We start from the raw sequence: 13,803 nt of genomic DNA, 5'->3' as shown, positions 1-13,803 counted from the left end.
GGCACACAGCGCATGTGCGCAGCGGGGTCGTCACGTTGCACAGCTCAGTCCAATCAACAGAAAACTGTCCTAACACAGATTTGTAAGATGGCGACCGCCGAACCGGTGAGCACTTTCTCTTAAAAAAAATCCAAAAAATATATTAAAACATTTCGGGGGGGGCATCTTGTTTTAATTACAGGGCGAGGTCACACTTTAAAGTTTTATTGACACGTTTCAGCATTAGTCCTCAAATGAAAATTGACTGTTGTTACATTCACACGGGTTGTTTTGACTTGTTTAAAGTTTGTCTTCTGTGAAGCGACCGAAGCGTGAAAAGAGGAAAGCCTGTGAGTGGAGATCTCCTAAGTTTAAAGCTGACGTTATGGCTAACCGACGTGCCGTTACTACACCAAGTCCCACTCCGAAATTAGCCAAGTTTTCCGTAGCTTGGGTTATCCGTAAAAGTACATACTTGATTAACGATAATTTAATATACGTATACTTATTAGAGACTTTTAGTAAATTCGGCGTGTAGAATACTCCACCAAAGACAAACATTGTTTTAGTATCTAACGTTTCAGCTGTCAAAATGAGTTGACGCTGCTCTCTGCCGACCTCTAAGTTACGATGCAACGTTAACTATTTTAGTAACTAAGGTTAACGTCATTTAGCTAACTAGCGTTAGTTGACGGTTAGACAATTCTAAAAGTTTATATTTTCCCCAAGAAGTACTATTTAGTGTATGAAATTGCTCCAAATTTCGAGGTTTTGAGGTCATGTTATAGCTGGTATGTAACTTTGTCCTAACTAAGGCAGCATTAAATGAGCAAATATGTGAAGGAAATGTTGCGCAGTGTTCTTTCCGTTCACCAGCAAACATTTTGGGAATAAATGCGGCCCAGTCTAACAATGAAGTTAACCAGGGTTAATGTATTAATAATTACAGCACCAGTGACTAATGTTAGCTGCGGAGTAACTTAAGTAACATCACAGTGAAATGTGTACCAGATGTTCATATCAGGTTTCGTAAGTGAACAAGTCTGTCACTGAAGTAATTTTAATGGTCATTCAATTATATTTAAGATATTTCTAATTTCATTTAAGTTTCCAAAAAGGCACCATAGTTTTGTACTGTCTAATTTTTTAACTGTATTTAATTGTACCACCAACTAGCTGTTAGGCTAGTGGCCACTGCTTTAAGGTATACTAATGTAATTTAACCTAATCAACAGCTGGACATACAGAGACTAGATGTCGCGTAACCTTTACCGGCAGGCCCGGATCAACACAGTGTAGTGCCCTAGGGTAACCACACTTGAAGTGCGCCCCTCCTCCCACTTTACACGTGAAAAGGTGAAATTTACCATTGGTATATAAAGACCATAGATTTACATGAACCTATTGCTAAAGTACTCAACACACATACTACAGAAAAATGTAAGACATAACCAAAAAAGCTGACACCATAGATAAACACGGGCCTACAAAAACCATACTAGCCCTAACCATGACGCAACACATCATGCTAAATATCATTATTTCCATCATAAATGGCCTGTATGAGGACTACATGCAAAACCATTACAGAGTATGTCTAAAATTGTTATTACACACATATATACAAAATAAGACAAGCCCAATATCAACTGTTTGCAAGCAACCATTTCAACAGCTGAATGATCACAGAGCGCCAGATGATGTGATGTGAAGGGATAAGGAACAGCTCATTGAGACAATATATTGCAATGTGTAGGCTATTAGAAATTATGGTTGTTCTTAATGGAATGAAAACAGAGTAATGATTTGATTTTTGTTTCAAAATCCATAAACAGCAGCTCAGAAACAGCAGATACAACATTTATAAAGGACTTGATTTTCCTTCTCGCCTTTGTGAAACAGAAAATAAAACGGTTAACTAATGAATGAACTGTAGCACTCAGGAATACGAAGATGGACTTCCACGCAGGAGGCCGGGCTAGTAAAATGGTCTTTGAACACATTTTCTACCAGTAATAAAATGTACTACTGTTATCACTGAAATAAACAGCGTCCCTCTCTCACTCTCCACGCCTCTGTGGTGCAGACAGACGCACAGCAGCGGTTACTTTTCAACTGTTTTCTTATTATTCATATTCTTGTTAATAAGAATAATGATAAATAAAAGCTAAATCAAGTGCTTCATAAATGTTGTATCTGCCATTTATGACCATGAAAAGTATTTATGTTTTTCTTTTTTTTTCACATTGGTGCCCCCCCACCCCCCCTTTCCTTCCCTCCCCTCCCCTCCCCTCAGCATGCAATACATGGATATTCCAGCCCAGGTTACAGAGCAATTTCTCCAGTTAAACCATAATTTGCATTGATAATAGTAAATATACACATCATATATGTATTATATCTCCCCACTGCCCCACTGTCTTTTTTAGGAAACCAACCCAAGTCCACCCCAGCCTGAGGAAGATGGAGCTGAGCAGACCGGACAGGAGATTGTGAGCCCAGAGGCCTACATCAAACACCCCCTCCAGAACAAGTGAGGGCCTGCTCTTCTCCTTACGGTGGCAATTTAAAATATATTTGAGGCAGCCAGTGTCTATCTGATAAAGGCAAACTTTAGAACACACATATTTGATCTGACATTTGAATTATTTAGAACGGTGTAGCGGGTACAGTGTCAGAAGGTCACTCTCTGAAGCAGCACAGTGACACTCACTTGGCATCAATGAATCACTTGAATCACAGCGCTGCAGAAATCACTGCACTGTATACTGGTTTAGTGAGCAAGCGGAAAAACGTGAAATTGAAGGTTTACTGTGCGTTAACACCCGCTGTATCAAGAACCATTTTTTTCTTACATCAAGAGATATTTCTAGGACAGACACAGACAACCAAGCAGATTAACAAACTATTTATTGAAAAAGGAATAACAGAAGAGAAGAATCTAAACTAACAGTGACGTGTGTGATCAGTAAGATCAGCAGTGTAGGTGAGTGCATGAGTGGGGAAGTGTGTCGGTGCAACGTTGTACGGTGCAGCAACACAAGCCAAACGCCAACCAAAAACCAAAGGGTCTCTCAGGGAGGAGAGCATGCAGCAACTGAGCTCCAAGAGGGTTTTTGAAGTAGCACTGGCACACAGAGCCCCAGGTGTTGCTGATGACACTCTGCCACGCCCCCCTCCAGTACCTGCAACAGCCAGACAGTCATAGTTGAGAGGGTTGTCACAGATGGCTGGTGTTTTATGCCGTTATTACTATCATCTCTGATTTATGTCATTGTATATTGTTTATGTTTTGGTTCTGGACTGTTGATCAGACAAAACATGACATTTGAAGACGTCACCTTGTGCTCTCAGAAGTACTTTCAACTATTTTTTGGACTTTTCGTAGACTTGAGGGATGGGTTCACAGTTTTTCAAGTCTGTCTTAAAACAACTTTCAGGTGCCCATATGAACAGTGAAAGAGGTTTTCCTCACTGAAGCTGTTAGCAAGGTTAATGACAATTCATATTCCACTAATATTTCCGTTTACATGCAGAGGGTTTTCAGGGTTTCCCTCTGCTCCAGTGGGAACAGGAATCACAAGATCTCCGCGGGCAGTGAAGTAAACCAGTAAGGTGAAAAACATTATTGAGCTGCTGCTTGATATTTATAAGTGGTTTTGATATGACTGAGATTGTAAATGTAGAGTTACAGGCACATCCAGTCCCTAGGTTGTCCCATGATGTTTACTACAGTGCTGAGTGTGACAAGTCGTCACCATCAGTCAGGATAATAAGCAAACCCCTCCGCCCACATCGTGGAGAAGGCGGGCTCCGTTTTTGCAGCCCGCCCTGAACAGCTCTCCGCTCTCCTCTCATTCCTCTCCTCTGTCTGCCCTCCTGCTCCAGCATATGCCATTTTGCCTGTGCAGGGGTAAATAGGCAAGAGGACCATGTGTCGCAAACTGTGGTTAAAAACCTCAGTTGAGACGCATATTCCAAATGTGCTGTATACATGTCCAAAGAACGCTCCTACAACCCAAATAACATTGTCATATCCCCCGTCTTAATCGGAAAATGCTACACTCAGAATAAAGTCTTATTTGGAATATCCAAACGGAATATGCTGTTTACATGACCTGTATCAAATTCGGAATATTGTCATAGTTGGAATAATAGTGGAACATTAGTGTGCATGAAAACATAGTCACTGTAATCATTCCTCCTGTTCAAATGTGCTTTCAATGTAAGTGATGGGGCCCAAAAATGCATTAAAAGTTGATGTGAAGCTTATATGAGGCTTCAGCAGTCTGAGTTAGTCACATCAAGTGGATATCTGCCACATTTACAGCCTCTTTGTGTTTCCTCGGACAGTGTTTCACTGTCAAGCTGTGGTGGAAGTACAGTGACAAAAAGAGGGACTTTGGCACTAAAAAGACTGTAACGTTGAAAGACATCTACTTGATTTGACTCATTTGGACAACTGAAGCTTCATGTTGGCTTCAGATAAACTTTTAAATAGATCTTTGCACTGAAAGAGGACTGTGGATTTTGTCCCCCATCACTTAAATTGTAAGTGCATTATGAAGGGATCTTCTAATGGTCAGTATGAACAGGAGGAATGATTACAACAAGAAAAAACAATTTCAATGTTATTTTGGGCACCTGACTATTGTTTTAAGAAAGACTTGAAAAATTATGAACTTGTCCTTTTAACAGTTCAACAGATAAATTGATAATGAAAATAATCATTAGGTTCCAACCTTAATATTATTAGTCACAGTTGTGTAAAATCAGGCTTTACTTAGCGTTTTTATGTCTTGGGCTATGGTCAGTACCTATGTATTGCTTTGGCACACCTGTTGAATTGTCTTGGTTAGGACCTAACACAAGTTAGGTCAGAATGTAATTCAAATAAATAATAGCAGTTTTCTAAAAGTTTAACGTGGAAGGCAGAACAGAGAAATGTCACGCACCAGCTGTGTTTACACATGACATTCGGATACACCAGTATCTGGTCACCCACTGGCTGTGCTGGGCAGCTCCCAGACGTGAGTATGTGGAGCTATATGAATGTGAAGTGAGGTGAACAGTATGCATCACCAACCTCAAAGTAAAGATTGGTGACTTTTACATCATACTATTGTTTGATCTCTCAGCATCACTCAAGAACAAAGTAACCCTTCCTGCATACAACTGAACGGACTCATACAGAAGTGAAAGCGAGACATGAATTGACCATTCACCAAAAAACAATGAACGCTGTGTTCACCAAGTGAAGCGGAGCAATTCACAAAATTGTCTGTGCACTGCACACGATACAAGCAAAATGTCAAAAAAATAAAATAGATGGAAAGAAAGTAATTCCTCCAAATTAAGACATGTTCTAGATAGATTATGTCTGGTTACTTTATATATTTTCAACTTCACTTGTCCAAAAATGTACAATACATGTACAATAAATATGATTACATTTTGTTTGTGTCTCTAACTCTGGACTTGTCCTAAAGTAACAAATGTAATGATATATAAATATACTGTATATAATGTACAACATATTGATATCACATTGTGCCTACAGTTAGTGGGTAGCAGTGTTATCTGTGGCTCGGGCCCTGTGTCTGTGTGTTTTTATGTTCTTCCAAGTATTGAAGCGGATTTCGTCTCACAGTACAAACACTTGCAGTCTGCTGGATTGGAGACTTTTTATTTCCCCACAGAAAGACTGATTGTTTGTGATGGTCTGGTGACCTGTCCAGGGCGTTTCACTGCTTCCTGCTCAGCCCAAACTCAGATAGGCTCCAGCTCCTGACGGTGCTGAATACCAATAGACGTTGAATGAATATTTAATATATATTTAAATTCCACAAGGATGTTTATGTTCAAAAGGGTCAAATAGAAAAGGCAAACTCAACAGAAAGCCAGTCAGATAAAAGAAAAGTTGTACCTTAAACCTTTTTAGTTTTTTCATAGCTTAGTTGTGAGATTTGAAGTACATTGACTGTCGGGTTTAACGGTAGGTTAAAGTCTAATGGGAAAATATTCTTACAAAATTACTGAAATGCCCTCATTGTTTATCATTAGTTTGTATAAATTAGCATGTCAAACATGATTTTCTGCACAGCTAAGCACAGGTCAAACAACATTAGCCTGCTGACATTAATTATTTTTTTTGACCCACATATTTCTTTGCAGGGTCATGGGGTGGATGAGCCTTTCCCAGCATTCACTGGAAGGCAAAGAAACACCCTACAGAGGTCCATCAAAGGCACTGTACAATACATGCTGCCTCAGATCATCAAACATTCAAATGTTTTATCTGAGAGGTTAAGAAAGAGTACACAAATGTGCCATAAACCGAAGACTATTTAATTGCCATATTTGCTTATCAGACAGTCTGTTGTGCAAATACAGTGCACCTGATGAGAGTTGAGTTTGTATCAGATGATTCATTCATTCATTCATTCATTACCCTGCCCCTTTCTGGAATTTATTTGGACTGTGCTCTCATTTAAAAACACCCGCCCATACCCACTGATAGACTAGCTGCTTTAATGGCTTAATAATCATTTGAACAGTCACTTTCCTTTATTATTCCTCAACCTAAAGAGCTTTAGGCAGTTGGTGAGCCATAAGAGGAACAGTATGACACAGCACCACACTTAATTGGACCACAAGAGTGACGGTATGATTTACTGAACAGTTTGCTTCAGCAGCATCCAGGTGCATCCATACGTCCCTCGTTTGCTCTGAAAGCTCAATGGTTTTGGGTTACTTTTGTTTACCTCATGTTTAATTAGGGGCTTGTTACATTTATGCAAATTCCTCTTTCTGCTTTCACCCCAACAGATGGTCTCTCTGGTTCTTCAAGAATGACAAGAGCAAAACATGGCAGGCCAACCTGCGACTCATCTCCAAATTTGACACAGTTGAAGATTTCTGGGCGTAAGAAGCAATAAAGCTTTCTCTGTCTTTATGTTTTCCTTTACTTGCATGGAGGGACTGTAGCAGTAAAATCCTTGTGCTGTCTTTTGGAATACTGTTAGATCAACTTGTTTTGTTAATGCTGTGCTCTTTTCATTGTAGTCTCTACAACCATATCCAGTTGTCAAGCAACCTCATGTCAGGCTGCGATTACTCTCTTTTTAAGGTATGTTTGATTTATTTACCATTTATGTAAATGTACAGAAAGTGAGGAGACCAGTAACAGATTAAAGTAGTTAATCCCAGGGTTTTGTTACTTTTGTATGTCAATATTATCTGTGGTACTGAAGTCATTTTTTATATTTTACACACCATATTGCTGTATTGTTAATTTGTTTAATACTATGTACAAGAACAGCATTATCTTGCTTTCTTATATTTACTCATAAAGGAACCATGTAAAAGGCTATAAAACATTATTCCTTAAAAGTGAAAAGTCTCATTTACATTGTTTGACATGAAATCTGACAAAAATATGTAACATAATGTATTTGATAGGGGTGTGCCTGACTACAAATACATTATACAGCAAAGCACAAATAGTGAGTTTTATATGAATATTTGTTTCATACAAATATTTTAAAAATTATTTGTTGGGAGTGTTCCCCAGAGATAAAGTTGAAGTACTGACACAAGCAAAATGCTCTCAAAGACTCTCCATGAACTGTTATTCCCCTTCTCCTTTCCATAAAGTCAGGTTGTAAAAAATAGGCAATAAATGAAAAGTGCAAAGTAATAATCGCCTTTGAAGTTCCTCCCTACACGTTACAGGGTGTGCTGTCTCTGTGTTATGGGTGTTTAAATAGATAGGTCTGGCTGCAATGAGGTGATGAGTAAAGTTTTAGCTCAGTAATCATAATAATTTTCTAAAATTAAAAGTGTAATAAAAACAGGATTTTTAAGCCTCTTTTCACCTTTATTCAAACATAAATACAGATACAAATAATTTTGTTGCCTCGACAAATACAGATACAAATACAAATACTGGGATCTCTGCACATCCCTAGTATTTGAGCCTGTTTCTTAAGCAAAAGCTCTGTAGCTGCAGCTCCTCCAATGTGTGAGGATTTGCATGTTTTCTCTGTTTTGTGTCATTGTAAACAGAATATCTTTCAGTTTTGGATTGTTGGTTGGAAAGAACAACATGAAGCGATGACCTGAACAAGAACTTTCCACCATTTCCCCACATTTTATAGACTGAACAATTAATCGATCAATCGGGAAAATGATTTGTAGATTAAACAATAATGAAAATAATTGTTAGCTGCAGCCCTAAAGAAAACCCGAACATCCAATCATGCAAACTAAATGAAAGCCTGAGCCTCACATGGCAGCTGATGTCATTTACACTGTAAATACAGGAAGGAAAAGTCATCCATTCGGTCCTAAAATAGTAGCAAAAATGTTGTTTACAACTGAGGAAAAAGGCATCAAATTAAAATTAGAATATAAGTTTTTTATCAGCAGTTTATCAATAAAGAAAAACTGCAAGATTTTAAGACAACAGAAGCAAATAAAGCTTTTGCAAACAGAACATTACGGGATTGAATCATTGACGCAAAAGTCAAAACAAAAGATCAGCAACCGAAGGCAAATGTCTGCGAGGATTTTTCTCTGTCTACATCTGTCTCTACCAACTCATAGATCATCAGCAAAGGAGCTCATTTAACCAGGTGTGATGATAGAAAATGAGTAGCGTGGGTGGAAGTTTAGTAAGTTGAATAGCAGGGGGCAGCTAGCAGCCACTAATTACACTGTGTTTGAGATGAGGCAGTAATCAAATGTGACTGAAGCCTTTGATTATCGGACTTTTATTGAAATCATTAGCAGGATCATCTCCGTCAAAGACTAACCACTGGTATTTTTAATTGTAATTAGTGGAATTAGTTCATTAACACCTGTAGAAAGCTAAAGTTTCTCATATTTTACTTTTGAAAAACTTAAAAAATGCAGTTTTTTAACAAACACTGCAATACAAATCTGAATTCTGAGGCAGAGTGTAAGCAGAGGGGCAGAGAAAAATATGTTTACCAAATATTTAATCGTCCCTTGATACTTATTGAGTTCTTGGTACCTGTTTAGTATTCCAGCTGTAACTCTTAATCAGATTTCAAGAATTTCTGCCGGGATTATTGAAGAGCTGGAAAAGATTGTTACAGGCAATGTTGAAACCTCTTCTTTTTTTTTAAAAAAAAGGCTGTTTTGAAGTTTTGGTGCGATGGTTTGTGATGTGTATTGACAATCTGAACTATGGCTGCAGGACGGCATTGAACCCATGTGGGAGGATGAGAGGAACAAGCGTGGCGGGCGCTGGCTGATCACACTCAACAAGCAGCAGAGGAGATCAGACCTGGACCGCTTCTGGCTGGAAACTGTAGGTTTGACTGTGGGCTGCTGTGCTTTGTATCCTACTCAAACAAGTGAAACTATTAATCATTTCTTGAGCCTGTTCCCAAAGCAGTATATTTATTACCTGCTGGCAGCCATAATTAGTTCTACCACCACTCTATCATTACATTTTCACAATGTTAAAATGGGTGATTACATCCACTCATACCTTTGACAACTCAACTGAACTGCAGCGGGATCAGTCTTTAATGTTCTTGTCATCCTGTTGCACGACAACATCTAAGACACAAAGGTTTTTCATAAGAAAATCTGCTATGTCATCGACTATATACAGAGCTGATGATGAGGGGTCAAATCACAGTCAAATGACGGGAATTAAAATTATTGGATTGCTTGCAGCTAAGTCGGCAGATCATGCAGAGTTGTGGTGTACTCTCTTGCTGCTCTAAAGGTCACTGACAGTGATACACAGACATTTAGCAAGCTATGACTTGCCAGTGAGCAAACAGCACTTAATGTACTGTCAATACTGTAGCCCTGTGACCTCTCAGGAATGGGGTGAGATTCACTTTGAATTAAATGTTTATTTGGAGAGAAAAACATTTTTTTAATTATCATTGACAGTTTTGAATGAAAAGTCCTTGAGCTCTGATACCAGGTTGTCATGAAGGATGAAGGGTGATGCTCATCCCTGATCCAGGACCAACAAATTACAGTCCTGCATGGATATTGGCTAGAACTTGGATATTACAGTCACAGATCCGCACATAAAATGTCTCACTGGGAGAATGTTGAAAGTACAAAGTCATCAGATGGAAGGGAATCCTCTTAGCGCCCTACAGGTCAGGAGGCTGTAAAGTAACAAAAACCTGATTTATTCTGACAGAGAAAAGTCTCCAGAGTCTAGAACCACCTATACTTCCTTCCAGCAATAGCAGTGAATAAAACATAATCTCATTTATACTCCTTCAGGCCATCTGTGGCAGCATCGAGCGCTCAAAGGAATCCTGCAGCATCTTTGATTTTTATGGTTTGTACAGTATACGCTGACAGAAAAGAATCCAGAATCTTATCAGAATAGATTATTTTGCAGCAGCCTGATGTTGTTTTTCCAGCCTGTAGTTTGCAAAGAAAATTTCCTACCATCCAGTGAGTTAGTGTTTCCAACGCTATTCCCATAGCAAATTAACATAACATAATTTCATTCTGTCTGGGAGATAACAATGCAAGATCATGTATTGTATCATATAGTCCTTGATCAGGGCTGGTGATACTGAGCTCAAAGACTGATCAACCAAATCCTTGTATTTTGTTTTGTCAGCACAAGTCCTGTGCATGGCTTTTCATTTCTTGTCTCGTGTAATTGGTTTAGTTTGATAGTATGTCATCAACATTTTGATCATCTGAATGCTGGAAAGTTCTGATGGGTATGTCAAACATGGGGCTAATGTTCTTCATCACTAGAAAAAGTAATGATGTCAATGTCAAATGTTACGTAATATTTTACTACCCCTATGATCCCACGCTTAGAGCTGATTAGTCGATGAATCGATTAATCACTAATATTAAATTAATCATCAACTATTTTGATAATTGATTAATCGTTTGGAGTCAAAATTCTCTGATTCCAGCTTCTCAAATATAAATATTTTCTGGTTTGTTTAGTTTTCTGTGATAGTAAAGTGAATATTTTTGAGTTGTGGACTGTTGGTCAGGACAAAAGAAGACATTTGAGGACGTCACCTTGGGCTTTGGGATCAGTGATGCACGTTTTTTCACTATTTTCTGTCATTTTATAGGCCAAACAAATAAACAATGAATCAAGTAAATGATGGACAGATTAAGCAACGATGAAAATAATCAATAGTTGCAGCCCTTATCATGTTGTGACAATAGTTTTTATTCCTCTCCATCACCGCACCAGCTCCTGTGCTTAGTCGGAGAGGCCTTTGACGACTACAGCGACGATGTCTGCGGAGCTGTGGTCAACATTCGCACAAAAGGAGACAAAATAGCCGTCTGGACATCAGACTACGAGAACCGGGAAGCTGTAACACACATAGGGTGAGGCAGTCCTTCAGTGTCAGCTGGAGTGTTTTTGTTCATAATAACATTCTCTTCATCCTCTCACAGTGTCATTTTTCCCGTCAACAGGAGAGTTTACAAGGAGCGCTTGGGCCTTCCCATGAAGATGACCATCGGCTACCAATCTCACGCAGACACAGCTACCAAAAGCGGTTCAACCACCAAGAACAAATTTGTTGTTTGAGAAATGCCCCTATGTGCCTCTTTCATCCTCTTGTCTTATTTGTTGTTGGTGCGTATGTTTACTTTGCTGCAAAGACTCTGCGGAACGCATTCTGGAAGAAAAACCTAATCCAAGACTACATGCCAAATGTTTCCATAACCTGCCCAGGACTTGAACCACAGGGAAAACCCCACAAAAAACACTAACAATGAGAGGTATTAATAGTGGTTGACATTTAGAGTGCTTCATACTCTTCTAAAGAAATTTGTGTTGATTTCTTTTTTTTTTATTTTTTAATTGCAAGCAATCCTGAAATGCAAAACAAATGTATATTTCCCATTTTCTACAGCATCATTGGTTTGCTGTAATCCTTAATGACATTAAACCCTTTTAATTTATTATATTAATTTGCCTGCATATTATTAGATTGCTAGGCCTTTGTTTTATGCTTTTTTTTGCCTTGAACTGTTGCACGTAATCAGCCTTTTTAAAGTATTTCATGACTCATATTAATTTGAGTGTTAATATAATTAAAACATTGGTTTTGCAATTATTAGCTGTTAAATTGTGGATTTCTGTACTGGGTACATTCCTCGATATAAATGATTAATATGTGACAGTGCTGTGTTGTAGGACATCAATTTAATAGAGATTGACTTTAATATACCTTGAATTGGAAGGCAAAAAAAGCAGAGGATGCTTGTAAATCAAGGTTTTGTTACTTTTACTCACCTCATTTAAATATATTTATAGTAGACCATCTAATAGTTTTCTACCAATGGTTGACATTCCAACCATGTAAAATAAAATACTAAAAGAGACACAATTAATCTTAGGAAAAGTACATCTCTCAGCTTCCAGGCAGTTAAGGATTTACCATTAGCCCTAGCTGGTGTGAAAGCTCCAAATTCAAAACCCACCCAACACCCCCACCCCATCATCCCAAGATCCCTTAAAATGTCAGTACATAAAGAACTTTGAAAGAAAAGGTTACTTTGGGCAACATGGTTTCCCTTCTCAGTTCATTGCCACCAGGGCAACTTTAAAAATGTCACTTCAGCATGACAAATGTCATCACAGTCTCAAGGATCGGCGTTCTTAAAGCCAGCAGGCGAAGAATCTACAACTAGATCCTTCTTGATCTGATGAAGCGTTAAGTGACTGTAGACGTTTCATTAGGTCCTTGTTGAAGTTGTGACATGGTTGTTGTAGCAACCTTTAAAGGCCAGATGATCTCCCATGTAAGATCCTTTTCAAGAACGTTGTTGAACGAATGTTTGGTACATGATGAACACGAATCAACCAAACATCAGTGGAGGCATTTTCAAATAATCTGAGAAAATCATTACAAAACTCAAGAAACCATACAGAACATTTAACTTTTGCTAACAGTTGCTTAATATCAGTAATTACAGCAAGCTGCAATACACCAATTTTAATATTGCAAATTAACTCAGCGATTCAAACAATTAATTACTATATTAACACCTGTATAAACAAATTACTACTTACACAATATAGGACGTTGTGGTCAATTGAAAAAAGGTGTCTTTAAAATCAAATAACCACTGTACATGCCAATGTACAAACTGAAGTGAAGGTCTGCTTCATTAAACACATTAATAAAATAAACATCCCCCCATTCCACAAAAGCAGAGTTGAGTTCTCCCAGGACCACAGTTTCAAAAAATGGACATATCAAGAGTTAAAAGAAGAATACACACTTGTACGTGTGACATTAAAAAAAAGCAGAATTCCACATGAAAGAACAAAACAATTTAAGGTCCACTTACTTGCTTATTTTAGGCCATATCACAAGGTCTTCATCTGTTTCCAAGGTCAAGCATGAACTGTTATAGCCAGTTGGACAAGTTCTGGTCCTAGAGGTGTTCAAAATAATAAAATAAATGGAATATCTACAGTTTCATGACAGTCCTCTTCTCCAGAACAACCAAGTAAGTGGACCTTGTGTTGAGATTGTTTTATCTACTTTTTTTTCCATGGTCAAGACTGAAATGTCAAGCTCAACAATAACACTTTCTCACAACAGTCCCACTGCTCAGATTTGTTACATCAAATCAGAAATTGGAACTTCAAGTTGTCTGATCTGGATACTCAGTTCTTGTAGTGTTGTTAGGACTCACTGTCAACATCTATAAATGTTACAAAAGCCTTTTGCCCAATCCACAGCGAAAATGTCTCGGATGTTAAAAATCTGTCTGTACTAGTCCGTAATTCATCTGCTTCTCTTATGTGCATCCCCT

At 38.3% G+C, this 13,803-nt stretch overlaps 1 protein-coding gene across 1 annotated transcript; it reads left to right on the top strand.

Annotated features, from left to right (window-relative positions):
- The first annotated feature begins 1 nt into the window (after position 1).
- On the top strand, positions 2 to 12,092 carry eif4eb (eukaryotic translation initiation factor 4eb). Its single transcript, XM_067615094.1, has 7 exons — positions 2 to 105; positions 2,409 to 2,512; positions 6,808 to 6,903; positions 7,045 to 7,108; positions 9,203 to 9,316; positions 11,216 to 11,355; positions 11,446 to 12,092. Exons 1-7 carry the CDS (start codon positions 13 to 15, stop codon positions 11,558 to 11,560), a joined length of 726 nt encoding a protein of 241 aa, XP_067471195.1. The 5' UTR covers positions 2 to 12; the 3' UTR covers positions 11,561 to 12,092.
- Positions 12,093 to 13,803: the final 1,711 nt, after the last annotated feature.

This window comes from Thunnus thynnus, chromosome 16 (assembly GCF_963924715.1).
Source record: "Thunnus thynnus chromosome 16, fThuThy2.1, whole genome shotgun sequence".
NCBI lineage: Eukaryota > Metazoa > Chordata > Actinopteri > Scombriformes > Scombridae > Thunnus > Thunnus thynnus.
The sequence above is the reverse complement of the archived record's forward strand: the minus strand, read 5'-3'. Positions and strand labels throughout refer to the sequence as shown.

Excerpts from the sequence above, each read along its gene's own strand:
- eif4eb (XM_067615094.1), top strand. The coding sequence starts at position 13 with ATGTGCGCAGCGGGGTCGTCACGTTGCACAGCTCAGTCCAATCAACAG. Across the intron at positions 7,109-9,202 it reads GCGATTACTCTCTTTTTAAG|GACGGCATTGAACCCATGTG; the intron begins GTATGTTTGATT and ends CTATGGCTGCAG. Across the intron at positions 9,317-11,215 it reads ACCGCTTCTGGCTGGAAACT|CTCCTGTGCTTAGTCGGAGA; the intron begins GTAGGTTTGACT and ends TCACCGCACCAG.